Source organism: Xyrauchen texanus, chromosome 33 (genome assembly GCF_025860055.1).
Source record: "Xyrauchen texanus isolate HMW12.3.18 chromosome 33, RBS_HiC_50CHRs, whole genome shotgun sequence".
Classification (NCBI taxonomy): Eukaryota; Metazoa; Chordata; class Actinopteri; order Cypriniformes; family Catostomidae; genus Xyrauchen; species Xyrauchen texanus.
Window position 1 is genome coordinate 39,964,896 of NC_068308.1, and position 12,172 is coordinate 39,977,067.

Genomic DNA, 12,172 nt, shown 5'->3' on the forward strand with positions numbered 1-12,172 from the left:
GGACGGTCTCTGATGCGGACATAACTGGGATTCGTCCTCCGCCACCCGGGTTGAGGCGAGTCACTACGCCACCACGAGGACTTGGAGCACATTGAGGATTGGGCAAAAGTATGTGTTCCAGTGAAACACTTACAATGGAAGTCAATGGGGGTCAAGCTGTAGACGTCAAAATACTCCGTTTCAAACTTGTAGACACGAGACATAAACAATATGTGCTGACCTTTAAACGATAATCCACAGCTCAACTCTCATTGAAGTCTAACGGCCTATAATGAACGTGTGTCTGTCTGATATATCATTTGTTGTGTTTTTATATAGAATAACGCTAAAGGAGGAAAGAAAGTGATTCAGACGGACGAGTGGAGACTCAACAGTGTGGAGGAAAGACTTGAGTACGCTCTTATAAAGGTCAGTTTGAATCATCTGCTCGGATTGTAAATCTAATTTTCATAAAGTATTAACACTGTGTTTGCATGCACACTTATAATCGAGTTACAGTGGGTTTTTGTATAGTCGAGCTACAGCTTTCACGCATGATACGATGCACAGTATGATAGAAGGACTTAAGCTGAGGAAGTGTAAATATACATTAAGCGGGGTCTGGGTATCTCGGTGAGTATTGACGCTGACTATCACTCCTGGAGTCGTGAGTTTGACTCCATCTGGGTCCCCTTAGCAACCAAATTGGCCCGGTTGCTATGGAGGGTAGAGTCACATGGGGTAACCTCCTCGTGGTCCCTATAATGTGGTTCTCGCTTTCGGTGGGGCGTGTGGTGAGCGACTCCAGTCAGGTCTCCTTAGCAACCAAATTGGCCCGGTTGCTAGGGAGGGTAGAGTCACATGGGGTAACCTCCTCGTGGTCCCTATAATGTGGTTCTCGCTTTCGGTGGGGCGTGTGGTGAGCGACTCCAGTCAGGTCTCCTTAGCAACCAAATTGGCCCGGTTGCTAGGGAGGGTAGAGTCACATGGGGTAACCTCCTCGTGGTCACTATAATGTGGTTCTCGCTCTCGGTGGGGCGTGTGTTGAGGTGTGCGTGGATGCCGTGGAGAATAGCGTGAAGCCTCCACACGTGCTACGTCTCCTTGGTAACACACTCAACAAGTCATTTGATAAGATGCACGGATTGACGGTTTCAGACGCGGAGGCAACTGAGACAACCGAGAGCGAGAACCACATTATAGCGACCACGAGGAGGTTACCCCATGTGACTCTACCCTCCCTAGCAACCAGGCCAGTTTGGTTGCTAAGGAGACCTGAATGGAGTCACTCGGCACGCCCTGAATTCGAACTCATGCACTCAAGAGACATCGACATCGTTGATTTAAAATGTCATGTATCTTCCGAACTGAAATAGTTGAATTTGAGTATAATTAAAATACAAGCGGAAATGTTATTTTAGTTTGTCATCATCTTTTGACAGCCGTAATGTGTGCGACTGTGCACTCAACAGGCCCCATTTCCACCAGGTGTTAAGATGCGTTTCAGGTGATCACATGCACTCTGTTGAGACACGTCGCTGTTTAAATGCATCTCCTGCGAGCACTTGTGTTCTCTGTTTCATGACGACATGCATCAATCACGTCAGCGCGTTACTGCATGAAAATACAAAGCGCGGATAAAGCGGTGCGCGGTTTCTCCCAGATGCGCTTGATTTTGAGCTAAAGTTGCTTTTTCAAGGTGTGTGTGTGTGTGTATGTATAGTGTTTACATGACATTTATGTCATGGTCCAAGTGCATGTAAACACACCGGGCGAAACATTAAACTCGTGCATGTGTGTTTTAATCTCAGGGTATTGAGAAGTATGTAGTGCAGGACACAGAAGAGGCACGAGCTCAGATGGACCGATACCCACGACCGCTGCACGTCATCGAGGGTCCGCTCATGAACGGCATGAAGACTGTAGGAGATCTGTTCGGAGCGGGGAAGATGTTCTTACCTCAGGTACAAAGAACAAGAGCTGCAGACGTCTCTTAAACACATTCTGCAGTCCATTAGGTGTACCGTACTGGTAATGTATTAATGATATTATTATTGATGATGATGATGATGATATTGATGATGATGATGATGAATCATCATTGTAATGGATCGATTCCTCAATGATGGATGATGGACTCGTCTCTTGGTTCATGAAGGTTCATTCCATTCATCATTAGTCATTCGTCATTCTTCCATGGCTTCATTATCAGGTCATTTTATCTTTTTAATGATTGGTACTAGTTCATTCCATTCAATCATTAGCACGATTTTAGTTAGAAAGACAGTAAAACAATGATGGTAGCCAATATTCAACATGTGGATAATACTGACCATCCATCATTGCAGTGATTCAAATGCATGCCACTTCATGTTTGATGACTTGGTCATCATCACCAATGGTGTGACATAAGTTTATTTTGATCGATCTATTCACTAATATAGATAGACAATTCACCACCGTAATTGATTCCAATGACACTTTTTCTGTTTTAGTTCTGTGTCCCTTTCCAACGTGTAAAATATATTATCATACTTTATTCGTTATATGTATTTCACACATATAATTTAAGCATATAGGTTATTCCCAGTGTAGAGCTCATATCACAACCATATAGTATTTCGGAAGCTTTATTCTTGCACCTTTCAATTCTTCTTTCAAGTATTAAGCTCACTCCATTCTATTATCTTTTCACATATATAATTTTAAACATACAATCCCATAAAAATATGAAACAACCTTCCACAACCATGATATTTAGCCACCTATTTCAATATCTATTGTTGTATTTCTCTATATTTTATATTCACCGTATATTATTCATATTTAGTAAACCTCAATTAAGTAGGCTTTCTTCCTTCTTGTTCATCATTGAAACATTCTCTGACATGACTATTCAAGTTACGTAATATTTGGTATGTATTCTTGTAAGAACGTCGAAACGATATGAAAACATATTTTCATTAGTAGTTGACTCCTTATAATTTGCAATTCATTGTTAATCTTTATCTTTATTACTTGTTTTCCATTATTTTCAATTTATTATAACATTTTGTCAAATACTTCCTCTATTTTGGTTTGTTTATCTCAAAGTTTGTATTATACAATATCGTATTTTATAATTAGCCAAAAGCAAACCTGTATTTGTACTGTTGGTATTAATATTCAAAAATATGAATCTGTAAACCTCTTTGGTCATGAATTGGTATTTAAAACCATCATCGTAAATACCATATTTTTAAGTATTTCTCATCATATTTTTTATTCTCATATATTTGTCTTTGTTCCTTGATTTAGTTTATTGAAAATCTCATGTTGTCCAAGTAAATCAAGTAAATCATACATGAAATGTATGTGTATAGTAATGTAATGTAATCTTCAGTATAGTGTCCTCAAGTAGTAATCCAATGTAGTGTCACCATAATGTCTAAATGCATCCTCAATGTCATATCCAATCATATATCACAATGTATCATAAATGCATCGAAAATATGTCTAATGCAAGATATGATCATATCAATGTGTATATAATGTATCAATCTGTGTATAAAAAGTATGATATCCAATCATCTATACAAAATCTATATATATGTATCTAGTAATCAATATCAATGTATATCCTTGAAGAATCCATATAAAATCATATATGTATCTAGTATCAATTTATATCAATGTATCACAATGCATCATCATCGAAGTGTCATATATCTGCAGAAGATACAAATATCATATCGAAAGAATATGTCATATGCAGTATTTGTATCCAAAGTATGTGGTGATGTATCGTATTTGTGTAGTCGCGTGATCCATGATACCGTACATATATACCGCGTATCGATATCGTACGTGCCGTGATGCCAATCATTTCATCAACGTATACTTGTTGAATACTTCTGCAGTCATTGTTATAATATCATCATTCTTCGCTGGCTAACTTATGACATCCTTCATCATATATATGTACCGCGCATAATACGTCTCGAATCAAGTGACCATTCCGTCTAGAAGCATTCAAAGTAACGAATCGTCGACCTGACCCTGTCATTATTCATAACAGTTTTGTCAAAGCTATCTTGCCTAATCTTTTTATTTCATTTTTTTATACTGAAACAACAGAGCCGCCATTCCATGCAGTTCCATTATGCTAGCTCTGGTATTTGGGTACAAACAATGCAGCATACCGTCAAAAGCTTCTTGCCAAACAAAGGTGTTCATATGTATTCAATATCCATAAGCTAAGTTTTACGCATTTGTCACAATTTACGAATAATTTCTTCATACCATTTTGATATGTTGAGTTATGTTGTAGTCATATGGTGTTGGACAGTTGGAAGGATGATAGGTATTCATTAGGTGCTTGCCGAGCATCACTATTGTTCTCTTTTTGTCACAGACCCCTGAATGAGTCGTCAAATCAGTCGCGTCCCATTGACTTAACATTGGCGGAATGTTCAGAAGTTTGAAATCAACCGGCGTTTTCACACACACAGACGCAAAGCCTGTCAGCACTGCTTCTCCATCCCTCCTCTCTCCTCCCTCAGAGATTTATATGTTAATCAAGCGGCCAAAAAGTAATGACCTCAAATCTTCATAGCCACACCCTACTGGTGCTGAAAACATGCTAGCATCATGGTAGCACGTCGACATCTCTAAGCGAGAAGTCTTAAAACATACTAAGCGTGCTAGCAACGTGCCTCACACATAGCATCTCCTGGTGAAGTGCTAATTCATGCTAAAAACTTCTCGTATGCTTGCATCGCCTAGCCAGTCTTTCAAAACATCTTAAAAACCATTTATAACAACATGGTAGCACGTGAGCATCTCATAGCCCGAAGTGTCAAATAGCGTTAAAAACATGTTGGCAACATGCAAGCACATGCTATCAACATGTAACACATGGTAGCATCTCCTAGCAAAGTCTTAAAACATGCTAAAAGCAGCCCCTGGCAGAAGTCTTTAAAACATGCTAAAAATTTTCTAGCAACATGCTAACATTTGTTAACATATGTTAGCATGTCCTAGCGAAGTGCTAAAACATGTTAAAAATGTTCTAACATTATGCTAACATATGCTAGCATCGCCTAGCGAAGTGCTAAAACATGCTAAAAACGTGCTATCATCAGGCTAACACATGCTAGCATCAACTAGCGAAGTGCTAAAACAAGCTAGTTAGAAAAGGCTATTTAACGTGTTTTGCCACGGCAAGCACCACTCATATTTTCTTCAGGAAATGTACCTATCTAGTGATATGTGATGTTTTATGTTACGATTATGTTTCGTGAAGTTATAAGTGAAAACGCGGCAAATAAGCGACACCAGCATTGTCAAAGACATGTATTTAGCTGTTGGCACTTTTTACCCTTGCATTTTAAATACCTGGGGCAATTTTGTCTCTACACTCTACTACATGTGTGTAACACGCCTGTCTCTCTCTCTATGTTTGTGTGTGTAGATGTCATCGGTCTGTCTGGTTTGATCACTCCGTCTCTGGATGAAATGATTTATGTTGCTAAAGAAATGGAGCGTTTGGGGTTGAAGATTCCTCTGTTGATCGGCGGAGCCACGACATCAAAGTATGAGATGAAACTAAAGTGAAGCGGCACCACAAACATTATTCATGTATGTTCTGGTGAACAGCTGTTCAGTGTATGTTATTGATGATGTTTGTGTGTTAACAGGACTCACACGGCTGTTAAAATAGCTCCACGCTACAGCGCACCAGTCGTCCATGTACTTGACGCGTCTCGCAGTGTAGTTGTGGTGAGACGCCTGTCTGTCTGTCTGTCTATAGGTATAGGTATAAATCTGAATGCACTGAGCCAAAGCAGATCAGCTGACCTTTGACCCTTTATAATAAAGGTTTTTGATGGTTTTCTCTCTCTGCAGTGTGCTCAGCTGTTGGATGAAGTTGCTCGTGAAGATTTCTTCGAGGAGATCAAAGAGGAGTATGAAGACGTCCGACACGATCACTATGATTCACTGAAGGTGTGCCAGTCATGTGATGTGCATTAATCAATCGCTTCATTTAACAGCTTGTTTGCAAGGAAGTGTAATTCTGTAAGAGCTGACATCTTTCTTTTTACTTCAGGATAGAAGATTTTTGTCGCTGAATCAGGCCAGAGAGAAAGGCCTCCATATCGACTGGCTGTCTCAACCAAGACCAGGTAATATCTGCACCCATCCTGTCTACAGATGAACTAGACGCTGACTCACCTGTGGTTGCTAGGTGACATTTGACCCACTTTTGCACAAGCAAGTGCCACTCAAATTTTAAAAGCTCACCATTTACACACAACAACCTTTTTTTTACATTTGTAAGCATGTAATTCTGGTTCTGTTCACTCTATCTCCCTCCAAATAGTCTTATTTCATTCCACTAGGTGGCAGCAAACACTAGAAGAAATATTTCCCTCTGTCACATTCCATCACAATACACAGATGTGAACTGTAGGGGGCGCTCTAACACATTTTACCCCTCAGATGTGAACTGTAGGGGCCCTAACACATTATACCCCTGTGAGGGGTATAATGTGTTAGAGCGCCCTACAGTTCACATCTGTGAGGGGTATAATGTGTTAGAGCGTCCCTACAGTTCACATCTGTGAGGGGTATAATGTGTTAGAGCGCCCCTACAGTTCACATCTGTGAGGGGTATAATGTGTTAGAGCGCCCCTACAGTTCACATCTGTGAGGGGTAAAATGTGTTAGAGCGCCCCTACAGTTCACATCTGTGAGGGGTATAATGTGTTAGAGCCCCCTACAGTTCACATCTGTGAGGGGTATAATGTGTTAGAGCGCCCTACAGTTCACATCTGTGAGGGGTATAATGTGTTAGAGCCCCCTACAGTTCACATCTGTGAGGGGTATAATGTGTTAGAGCCCCTACAGTTCACATCTGTGAGGGGTATAATGTGTTAGAGCGCCCCTACAGTTCACATCTGTGAGGGGTATAATGTGTTAGAGCCACCTACAGTTCACATCTGTGAGGGGTATAATGTGTTAGAGCCACCTACAGTTCACATCTGTGAGGGGTAAAATGTGTTAGAGCGCCCCTACAGTTCACATCTGTGAGGGGTAAAATGTGTTAGAGCGCCCCTACAGTTCACATCTGTGAGGGGTAAAATGTGTTAGCAGCCCCCTACAGTTCACATCTGTGAGGGGTATAATGTGTTAGAGCCCCCTACAGTTCACATCTGTGAGGGGTATAATGTGTTAGAGCCCCCTACAGTTCACATCTGTGAGGGGTATAATGTGTTAGAGCGCCCCCTACAGTTCACATCTGTGAGGGGTATAATGTGTTAGAGCGCCCCCTACAGTTCACATCTGTGAGGGGTATAATGTGTTAGAGCGCCCCCTACAGTTCACATCTGTATATTGTGATGGAATGTGATGGAGGAAAAAATGACCCCATTGACCTTTATATACTTGTTGTAATCAACATTGACTCAAATGCTTTTCGATTCGATTTTCTATTCGTGTTCTCTGCAGTGCGGCCGCAGTTCCTGGGCACACACGTGTTTGAGTCGTATGACCTGCGGGCGCTGGTGGAGTTCATCGATTGGAAACCATTCTTCGACGTTTGGCAGCTGAGGGGGAAATATCCCAATCGCGGCTACCCCAAAATATTCAAGGACAAAACTGTGGGTACGTCCCTCTCCGTGCAGTACAGTATCGGATAACTCGGAAGGTCAGAGGTCATTTTATGCACGTTTGTTTCAGGTGAGGAAGCTCGTCGTGTCCATGACGACGCTTTGAAGCTGTTGAATCGTTTGATTGACAGCAGGGGTCTTCAGGCCCGCGGGCTGGTGGGGTTCTGGCCCGCTCAGAGCGACGGTGATGATATACACCTGTACTCTGATGATGTCACATCACCTGTCGGCACATTCTACGGCCTCAGACAACAGGTGAACTCCACTAATATTATAATGATAATGGCATGTTTTGTTATTGCACTCGCATCATGTTTGCAGTTACGATCTGAGCCAGTAAACAAAGCGCTCAATCGTCCCGCAGGCAGAGAAAGACTCGGCGAGCTCGGAGCCGTACTTGTGTCTGTCAGATTTCGTGGCTCCTCGCGGCAGCGGCGTTCAGGATTACGTGGGTCTGTTCGCTGTGGCCGTGTTTGGAGCAGAAGAGCTCAGTCTGAAGTTTGAACAGCAGGGAGACGATTACAGCAGCATCATGGTCAAAGCGCTCGCGGATAGACTGGCTGAGGTACAGACCGCACACACAACCTCCATTTATACAATATTCAAGTGTTCTTTTGTTTGTTTATTTTGTATTTTTCCTGCGGACTTGCTTATAATTTATCATTATAAGAAATTAATATTTTTTAATATTAGAATGAATACCTAAGTGCTAAAACATGCTATCAAAGTGCTAGCGACAACATGCTTGCAACAACCAGCTAAGTGCTATTACAAGTTAGAAATACTTAGTGCAGTGTTAAAACACGCTAGCAATGTGCTAGCAACATGTTAAAACATGTCAGCAACACCTAACTAACTGCTGCAACATGGTATCGGTATGCTACATCATGCTAGCAACACTTAGCTAAGTGTTAAAACAGGCTAGCAGCATGATCGTGGCATGCTAAAACATGATGGCTACACCTAGCTAAGTGTTAGTCATGCCTAGCTAAGTGTTAACATTTTTTGCAACGTATACCTAAGTGCTAAAACATGCTATCAATGTGCTAACGACATGTTAAAACATGTTTGCAACATCTAGCTAAGTGTGATTAAATGCTAGCAATGTCTAAGTGATAAACATGCTATCAACGCATTAGCAACATGCTAAAACATGTCAGCAACACCTAACTAACCCCTGTAATGTGCTATCGATATGTTAAATCATGTTAACAACACTTAGCTAAGTGTTAAAAGCGTGTTAGTGACATGTTAAAACATGATAGCAACACCTAGCTATGTGTGATTTTACATGTTAGCCATGCCTAGCTAAGTGCTGCATCATGTTATCGATATGCTACATCATGATAGCAACACTTAGCTAAGTGTTAAAACAGGCTAGCTGCATGATAGTGGCATGCTAAAACATAATAGCTACACATAGGTAAGTGTGATTATATGCGAGTCATGCCTAGATAAGTGCTAATTTTTTTTGCAACGTATACCTAAGTGTTAAAACTTGCTATCAATGTGCTAGTGTCATGTTAGCAACACCTAACTAACCCCTGCAATGTGCTATCGATATGTTAAATCATGCTAGCAACACTTAGCTAAGTTTTAACTTGTTAATGACATGCAAAAACATGATAGCAACACCTAGCTAAGTGTGATTACGTGCTAGACATGCCTAGCGATACAAATTCTTTGCTATGCATACCTATTTGCTAGCGACGTGCTAGCAACATGCTAAAACATGATAGCAACACCTAACTAAGTGTGATTACATGCTAGCCATGCCTAGCTAAGTGCTAAAAATTCTTTGCAACGCATACCTAATTGCTAAAATGTGCTAGCAACATGCTAAAAACATGTTAGCAATACCTAGCTAAGTGTGATTACATGCTAGCAATGCCTAGCAACATGCTAGCACACCTGGTTAGCGGAACTTCACACAAAGCTTTTCAAGCCAAACTCAAAGTTTGTCATCTAGTAAAATTGATGTTGTATTTCAGCTTCAGTGTGTTTTGTGTTTGTTCAGTCAGGCGTTTGCAGAAGAGGTGCATGTTCGTGTGCGGAGGGATCTGTGGGGTTACAGCAGTGAGGAACATCTGCCTGCGACTGACCTGCACCGGCTACGATATGAGGGGATACGTCCTGCCGCCGGTTACCCCAGTCAACCCGACCACACCGAGAAACACACCATGTGGAAACTCGCAGACATACAGGAGAAAACCGGTAAGATATGGGGGCGATACAGACCTGCATTGTAGCTTTTGTTTCTCCGACGTGTAACATGAGAAACAAGGAATCTATCTGATGTTTCAGGTATTGGTTTAACGGAGTCTCTGGCGATGAGTCCAGCTGCATCCGTGTCAGGACTGTATTTCTCCAACCCCAAATCTTCCTACTTTGCTGTGGGTAAAATCACTAAAGAGCAGGTATGAACTTTAACCTTATAAATCAAACTATTTTTATCGAAGTGTTCATGCTCTGAAATGTGACCGGAGACAAAAGTTTTGAACCGTTCAATCTGATTTTGATTGACAGGTGGAGGACTACGCATGTAGGAAACAAATGGACGTGTCCGAGGTGGAGAGATGGCTCGGGCGATCCTCGGCTACAACACCGACTGATGCTAAAACCTCAGTAGACAAACAAACTGGATCTCCAGAGTTCAGGGCGAGATTTTAGAAACGTGTCACGCTACCTTTACAGATCAAATATTGGCCCAAATTAGGGATTTTTGTCTCAAAGGGTCCAAACAAATCAACTTTTACCTTCACACTACATAACTCTAATTTTAATTTCTATTTTTAATGGCACTTATATTTTATGTCTAGGCCTGTTTATTTTATAGGTCGATTGATCGTGAAACTTTATTAGACGTTTTAAAGAAAAATGTAGCAGTTTTGATTGTGTCATCATATGAGGTTTGAGTATCGATATTAAACTGCCGGATTAAAATCACAAGAACCTGAAATGCATTATATTTTTAGCCTTTTAGAAATCATTTACGTCACAGTTTTGTGTTGATGTCACTTAAGATTGTTCCAATGAAACACTTTGTTTCGCCTTTTGACATTTTAAACGACTTTCACATTTCCGATGAAACCCAAATAAAACCTCTCTGTGTTTGATCTGATTGTAAATGTGTAATGCATTTATTCACATTGTAACTTCCTGATGTCTTGAGATGTTGCTTCAATGTATCCACATCATGTCCCGTCCTCATGATGTCATCATCTATTTAGTGAAGTGCACCAGTCCCTCCTGCAGCACCCCCACAACATGATGGTGCACCCCAATGCTTCACGGTTGGGATGCTGTTCTTCGGCTTGCAAGCCTCACCCTTTTCCCGCCAAATATAACGATGGTCAGTACGGCCATTTTGTTTCATCAGACCAGAGGACATTTGTCCAAACAGTCCCCATGTGCACTTGCAAACTGTATTCTGGCTTGTTTATGGTGGTTTTGGAGCAGCGGCTTCTTCCTTGCTGAGCCTTTCAGGTGATGTCCATATAGGACTGGTTTTGCTGTGGATCTAGATACTCGTCCACCTGTTTCCTCCAGCATCTTCACAAGGTCCTTTGCTGTTGTTCTGAGATTGATTTGCACTTTTCACACAAACTACGTTCATCTCTAGGAGACTGAATGCGTCTCCTTCCTGAGCGATGTGATGACTGTGTGGTCACATGGTGTTTTTAATGAGTTCTTGTCTGATTTCTTTAGATTTTAACATGATGTCAAGCAAAGAGGCACTGAGTTTAAAGACCGGCCTTAAAATACATCCACAGGTACACCTCCTATCAGAAGCTAATTGGCTAATTAAAGGCTTGACATAATTTTCTGGAATTTTCCAAGCTGCTTAAAGGCACAGTTAACTTAGTGTAATAAACTTCTGACCCACTGGAATTATGATATAGTCAATTAAAAGTGACACAATCGTCTGTAAACTATTATTGGATTAATTACTCGTATCATGCACAAAGTAGACATCCTAAGCGACTCGCCAAAACTACAGTTTCTAATATGAAATCTGGAGTGGTTAAAAAAAAAAAAAAAGACTTTTAATGACCATTTTTTTTTTCTTTTACAAATATGGCATAGAAAAGACTATGTAATATTACAGGCCTCTTATACCTAGAAATGGCCCTGTTGATTAGTGACCTAAAAATAGTGCAGAATCTGAAACATTGGTTATTATAGTTTATATAATCTATATTTTAATTTTTATATATATATATAATTTAAGATATACAATGGCGTGAGTTCGGGGCGGGGCTATCTGTTCGATCAACACAACACGCCGGGTGTTTTCAGACAACGTCAAATCAACGTTTAATTTCGCTTATTAATTGTGTTTAGTAGCACTATAGTGCTGCAGAAGTGACACTCCATCTTCTTTATAAAGGGCCTTCGCCAGTAATCCAGCAGAGAGCGTCCTGACGCTGTTTACACACCTCGCGCACGTATCTGCATAACTCCGCCCACTGAGTATGTCAGCCGTCCAATCAGAGAGCGGCATGAGACACCCGCTTCACCCGCTCGAGCATCATCAGAGAGCC

The 12,172-nt window shown here is 41.0% G+C and overlaps 2 protein-coding genes across 2 annotated transcripts in view; both read left to right on the forward strand.

The window, feature by feature from the left end:
* mtr (5-methyltetrahydrofolate-homocysteine methyltransferase) overlaps window positions 1-10,733 on the forward strand; it is a 38,396-nt gene extending 27,663 nt beyond the window's left edge. Inside the window, 14 exon segments of the mRNA XM_052102688.1 lie at window positions 319-408; window positions 1,791-1,943; window positions 1,998-2,010; window positions 5,432-5,552; window positions 5,658-5,739; window positions 5,866-5,964; window positions 6,068-6,143; window positions 7,468-7,623; window positions 7,699-7,883; window positions 7,993-8,193; window positions 9,650-9,842; window positions 9,933-10,045; window positions 10,155-10,212; window positions 10,215-10,733. Coding sequence (XP_051958648.1) covers window positions 319-408; window positions 1,791-1,943; window positions 1,998-2,010; window positions 5,432-5,552; window positions 5,658-5,739; window positions 5,866-5,964; window positions 6,068-6,143; window positions 7,468-7,623; window positions 7,699-7,883; window positions 7,993-8,193; window positions 9,650-9,842; window positions 9,933-10,045; window positions 10,155-10,212; window positions 10,215-10,240 — 1,566 coding nt within the window. The 3' untranslated portion in view covers window positions 10,241-10,733.
* A 1,436-nt stretch (window positions 10,734-12,169) lies between these two features.
* The window catches only part of ryr2a (ryanodine receptor 2a (cardiac)), a 191,141-nt gene continuing 191,138 nt past the window's right edge, over window positions 12,170-12,172 (forward strand). Inside the window, exon 1 of the mRNA XM_052102699.1 lies at window positions 12,170-12,172. This exon is cut by the window's right edge and continues 109 nt beyond it. The gene's annotated coding sequence lies outside the window, so the exon portion shown is untranslated.